We start from the raw sequence: 6,291 nt of genomic DNA, 5'->3' as shown, positions 1-6,291 counted from the left end.
TTTCTTTTTCCAGTTAATTTACCTTTAGCTTTGTTTGAGTGGCTCAGCAGCAAATTGGAACTGTAAACATATGCGAAGGTGTCATACTTGTGTCTGGTTCAAACCTGCTGCCGTGCCAATCAAACATACCGGTAATTAGGTCAAACAACGAAACGTCATTCAAATGACATGTTCCATTTCATCTTTTGAGTCAGTATTGTGTTAAATAAATGCATTGTAAATGTATTGACTAGCGACACTGTCCTCTATCTCATTGTGTTGTGTGTGTGTGTGTGTGTGTGTGTAAGTCAAGAGTGAGTGTGTACGTGTCTGCAACGTCTGCGTACATGAGCGCACATGCGTGTGTGTGTGTGTCGTGTGAGTGCATGCGTGCGTGTGTGCGTGCATGAGTGCGTGCCTGTCTTACAGTATTTGATCTCTTGGTTCCATGAAGAACTGAAACACGTTGTTCATGATGAGAACGTCCGACTCCTGGACCAGATGGAGCCGACAGGATACGTCTGCATGGACCACCTACACAACACAACAATGTAAACTAAAGTACCTCAAAGATTTACTTAAGTACAGTACATGAGCAACAACTTCACACCACGGATACTGTGATAGTAGACATCTGCTACTACATACTGTAATTACTAGTTCTGCACATGTCGAGTGCGGTAGTATGTATTGTAGACGAGAGGTGAGTTAGTGAGTCTTACCTGTATTCTGTCAGAGAGGCCGTATTTCTCCACAACCATGTTTTGCAGTCTGACAAACTCTTCATTCAGCTCCACCCCCACCAGGCGCAGCGCACTACTGTACAAGTAACCCTGAAAACATATACAATTATATATACCACTGCGCTGCGGCTGAACACACATGCAGTATAACGTACCACTGGAACTCAAATAATACTGACACACACATATAACCAATATGGTATATCTGCAGTGTAGTCTCGCATAACCAGACAACTATTCCACAATCTCCGAATGCTATATAGTCTGGAACTACTGTACACCTCCCGAAATCCGAGTAAGGAAGCTGGCATTTCAGTATCTTTACATTAAACTTTTTAATATTAATTTCTGCTAAGTGGCAAGCTATATGCTTAGATGATTTCTATTGATAATAGGACACATTTGTGAGACCAAGATGAAACAGAAGTGGGGAGTAAGCTTCACTTCCGCTTTATCGCGTACTCATCAATTGGCTTGTTTACCAAGTTCAGTTCGAGCCGAGGTACTCCCAGACTCGAGCACTCCTATGGGAATGCCTCCTCCCTTTTCCTTATGAACTCTAACTAAGAGGTTCACAAAGCTCATCCTGGCCGGAGATAGGGCTGTTATACACACAGATACCACTGCAACATTCACAGCTGAATCATACACACACACACACCTGAAACATAAAAACATGCGCCTTTCTGTCATCATTCTATTCTATTCTACTCACCCCATAGAGAACAGCTCCTATTCTATCTACTCACCCCATAGAGAACAGCTCCTATTCTACTCACCCCATAGAGAACAGCTCCTATTCTACTCACCCCATAGAGAACATCTCCTATTCTACTCACCCCATAGAGAACAGCTCCCATTCTACTCACCCCATAGAGAACAGCCCCTAGTCTATCTACTCACCCCATAGAGAACAGCTCCTATTCTACTCACCCCATAGAGAACAGCTCCTATTCTACTCACCCCATAGAGAACAGCTCCTATTCTACTCACCCCATAGAGAACAGCTCCTATTCTATCTACTCACCCCATAGAGAACAGCTCTCGGTCTATCTACTCACCCCATAGTGAACAGCTCCCAGTCCATCTACTCACCCCATAGAGAACAGCCCCTAGTCTATCTACTCACCCCATAGAGAACAGCTTCCCGTCTATTTACTCACCCCATAGAGAACAGCTCCTATTCTACTCACCCCATAGAGAACAGCTCCCAGTCTAGAGCCTACATCCACCAGTAGCTTCCCCGCCAGGTCAGGGAGAACGTTGTGGAAGAGGAAGCGCAGCTCTGGGATGGAAAAGGAGTGAGAGATGAACTCTGCAGACAGACAAAAACACACCGTTAATACAATGTTAATGGTATAGCAGTTAACAATACACAGCATCACAATCCTTTTAACCACTCTATCCATTCATACCCAGGGGAGCGGTGCTGTGTGAACTACACTTCAGACTGTCACTGTAGTTTAAACTACGTATGTACCCAGGGGAGCGGTGCTGTGTGAACCACAGCTCAGACTGTCACTGTAGTTTAAACTACGTATGTACCCAGGGGAGCGGTGCTGTGTGAACTACACTTCAGACTGTAGTTTAAACTACGTACGTACCCAGGGGAGCGGTGCTGTGCGAACCACAGCTCAGACTGTCACTGTAGTTTAAACTACGTATGTACCCAGGGGAGCGGTGCTGTGTGAACTACACTTCAGACTGTAGTTTAAACTACGTACGTACCCAGGGGAGCGGTGCTGTGTGAACCACAGCTCAGACAGTAGTTTCTGCTCATCTTCCTCTCGTCACACAGTCTGTCCACCAACTCTTCATCGTACAGGAAGGAGTCCACGTGCACCGTAGGATGAGACTGCTGCCGAGTCTGACGTGCACAAACACAGCCATGCAACACTTCATCCAAGTGATCCGACCAAGTAACCCTTTGTACAAAAACAATCGCTTGATTTACTGATCTCTTTTTTAAATTGATTACTTTTGCACCCATTATGTTATTCTCTTAAGATTTATAAGCATAAGCATTTGTTCTCAAAGTGGAAAAATATTTTTGAGATGGGACGTCCTCAGCCAAATACATTATTTGAACTATTCAAAAATGGTTTTCAAAATAGTGAAAAAGACAAATACACGAAAATAGGGCCCTAAGTGTCTGAACTGTACTCTGAACAGTTTACATTTCTGCCTAATAAAGCATTCAATCAATCAATCAATCAATAATTCAAACCACTGCCCTAAAAAATATCCCGTACTAATCAGGACAAAACAATACTCTCTGTATGGCTGTGGTTTCGCCCAATGACAGACCCTGGTTAATCTTACTCTGGCTGTGGTTTCGCCCAATGACAGACCCTGGTTAATCTTACTCTGGCTGTGGTTTCGCCCAATGACAGACCCTGCTTAATCTTACTCTGGCTGTGGTTTCGCCCAATGACAGACCCTGGTTAATCTTACTCTGGCTGTGGTTTCGCCCAATGACAGACCCTGTTTAATCTTACTCTGGCTGTGGTTTCGCCCAATGACAGACCCTGGTTAATCTTACTCTGGCTGTGGTTTCGCCCTATGACAGACCCTGGTTAATCTTACTCTGGCTGTGGTTTCGCCCTACAGTGGTTCCACACCTGAGCGGAAAACGGCCGACAGCCGCGGAAAGAAGAAGCTGTGTTTTACGTAATTTCTGAGTTTTTAGACAGCTGGTGGATGGAAAAGAAGCTCCGCCTCCGCGGCTGACTGCTGCGACGGACAGATTCCTGGAAACGCTCTCCTCCGCGGCAGTCAGCCGCGGGGGGTGGAGCTTAATTTCCATTTTGAGCGATGGAAATAAGCGAATTAGCACAACACCCCATAGCCCCATTCAATTCAATTCATCAAGGGCTTATGGTAGGGGAAATAGCCAATAAGTGTCAGGGCTGATGTCACGCCTACCTAGTGGTGACGTCATCCCACCCTTTTATAAGGCATTTCGCCAGCACAAGTTCTCTGTCCGATTATCATTTCATAAATAGTCTGTTGAGAATCTAAAACTAAGCCTTGCAACTTAAGCTCCCTTAACTTGCCCATTTAGCCAAAGATATCGCCAAAGACCTAATCACCCAATTATACCGGCGGGCAGCACTTTCCGCTCCTGTGACGAAGAAAACCTCTACCATCCTTACAATAAGGAGGTTTTGCACAAAATAACACCTGGACCTCTTTGGTGGGGACGTAACAACTACAAATAAAGGTAAGAAAGCCTTCTAGCATGGAATTCTCTGGCAACTGGCAACACCTTATGACAGACCTTGGTTAATCTTACTCGCTGTATGGTTGTGGTTTCACCCTATCACAGACCCTGGTTATTCTTACTCGCTGTATGGCGGTGGTCTCGCCCTATCACAGACCCTGGTTAGTCTTACTCGCAGTATGGCGGTGGTTTCACCCTATCATAGACCCCTGTTAGTCTTACTCGCTGTATGGCGGTGGTCTCGCCCTATCACAGACCCCGGTTAGTCTTACTCGCTGTATGGCGGTGGTCTCGCCCTATCACAGACCCTGGTTAGTCTTACTCGCTGTATGGCGGTGGTCTCGCCCTATCACAGACCCTGGTTAGTCTTACTCGCTGTATGGCGGTGGTCTCGCAGGGCAGCATGGTGTCCAGGGGCAGAGACCCCCTCAGGTCCTCCGAGATGCTCTGAAGAATCACTGTCCGGTTGTCAACAAGAACGTCATCCAGCTCATCTGGAACACATGCACGCACACACACACACGGCAGGCACGCACGCACGCACACACAGTCACACACACACAATTTACAAAATGACATTCTACTTGAAGTAAACTATAGGGGGTTTTCATGGTAAGTAAACTATAGTAAACATGGTAAGTAAACTATAGGGGGTTTTCATGACTGAATCCATTGAAAGCATTTGTTTTGCACGAAAAACACTCCGGCTATAGGAATGTTTTTTTTACTACTAGCAGATGAATTGTAGATCGGCTATTTTTGTCATGTAGCTGATAGATAAAAGGTAGTGGTTAAACTGATGCTATATTAACTTATTTTGCTGGGGACCCCTGGAACCCCCTCAAGGACCCCTGGGGGTGCCCAGACCCTACTTTGAGAACCACTGCAGACTCCCCTCTGTTTTTATTTGTATTTTATTAACAAATCTTTATAACAGTCAGTACATAGACATACAATACATTACATTACAGTACAGTACAATAAAAAACAAGACAAACAAACTAACTAAACTAACTAATACAACATCAGAGCCAGGGAGGGATTACTAACAGAAAACATACTGTAAGAGTGAACACAAAGCAGTTATTGTAGTGTAGTGTAGTGCCTCCCTGTCACCAAGCCAGGGTGTAAACCCGATGTGTAGCAAGCAAACAACGAGATGCCTTGTTAGCTTTGTAGATCTACTATTTTAAAGCTAGGGTTGATGATGATACATTTTAAAAACAAACCTTACCTGAGTTTTTCATCCAGTCCAAGAGTCTGGGCAAATCTTTAGGATCCACCCTGGAAAGCAGCTGATGGATCTCTGCTTTTGAGTCCCAAAAGTTCATTGTCTTGATAATGATAATAATAAAAACAAAACAATAACAATATTAATATGACAAGAAGGGAATAAATGAAGTGTGTACAGTAGCTTTGGACTGTTGTCCCCAGTGACTGGCAGTGAGAGAACGTGGTGTTTCTTAAGGAGGAACGTGGTGTTTCTTGAGGAGGAGTCACGATAGAATTGACCACATTGGTACCCTTGAGTTGTTTTAAAACCTTGGTGAGCATTACAGACTAACTGTTTTTAGATCGTTTTGAAATGTGTCTTGGCTTTTTATTTGTAAACCTATGTAATTCACATGTATACCTTTTGTTTTTCTTTTCCTGATCTTTTCTTTTCTTTTCCTGATCTGTATTGTGATGTTTTTTCTATATGATATTGTATTACTCGACGACACTGGAAATGAGTTTATAATTACTCAGTGTAATTTCGAGAATAAAATAAAACTTGAATGAACGAAAAAAATCTAGCAGTTTAAGGAGTGTGGTGTCACTCCATTTGCGAGTGTTCAAATAAATATCCCTCCGGTGTTCAACCAATGATGAGATCATTATGATCAATAATAATATAATATTTGGATCATTTTATTATCGTTGGAGTTTCAGTCCACCTTTAAAAGACCGTGTGAAGTAAACACAACTCACTCCCGGAAGTACAAGTCGGCCACTTCCGAGTTCGTTTCTATAATGTCTCAAATACAATTTATATAATATAATTTATGTATATAAATAAATTGAGAGGTGTGTTGTTATTCATATTTATATCATATTTGTACTTTTTTTTATTTATTTTATTATTTTATGTATAGCCTATGCTATAAATAGTACCATAGGTTTGGTTGAATAGACATAGTTGAGACACCAGACCCAACTATGTGTGGAATAGTATAATAAATAACCAAAACATTCATAATTATAGACATACATAGAATTTATAATGACAAATGCGTCAAATATTTAGTTATTAGTGTTATATGGCGATATTATTCAGACGCTTCTCATATTATTGGGCTTGTTTTG

The 6,291-nt window shown here is 42.7% G+C and overlaps 1 protein-coding gene across 2 annotated transcripts in view; it reads right to left on the bottom strand.

The window, feature by feature from the left end:
* Positions 1 to 5,870, bottom strand: part of LOC310877851 (uncharacterized protein) — a 7,173-nt gene extending 1,303 nt beyond the window's left edge. The window contains exons 1-7 of one of the 2 annotated variants that reach the window (XM_083791812.1): positions 5,579 to 5,870; positions 5,180 to 5,279; positions 4,318 to 4,439; positions 2,451 to 2,589; positions 1,916 to 2,037; positions 702 to 812; positions 407 to 513 (exon numbers count right to left, since the gene is read on the bottom strand). In XM_083791812.1, the coding sequence (XP_083647938.1) occupies positions 407 to 513; positions 702 to 812; positions 1,916 to 2,037; positions 2,451 to 2,589; positions 4,318 to 4,439; positions 5,180 to 5,276 (698 nt within the window). In that variant the 5' untranslated portion in view covers positions 5,277 to 5,279; positions 5,579 to 5,870. Of the gene's footprint in view, positions 1 to 406; positions 514 to 701; positions 813 to 1,915; positions 2,038 to 2,450; positions 2,590 to 4,317; positions 4,440 to 5,179; positions 5,386 to 5,578 lie in introns of those variants that run through there. The other variant, XM_083791811.1, reaches the window with a different exon arrangement.
* Positions 5,871 to 6,291: the final 421 nt, after the last annotated feature.

The sequence above is a fragment of the Protomyctophum parallelum genome (genome assembly GCF_964188405.1).
Source record: "Protomyctophum parallelum genome assembly, chromosome: 20".
Taxonomy (NCBI): Eukaryota; Metazoa; Chordata; class Actinopteri; order Myctophiformes; family Myctophidae; genus Protomyctophum; species Protomyctophum parallelum.
This window is presented reverse-complemented; position numbering and strand designations above follow the sequence as displayed.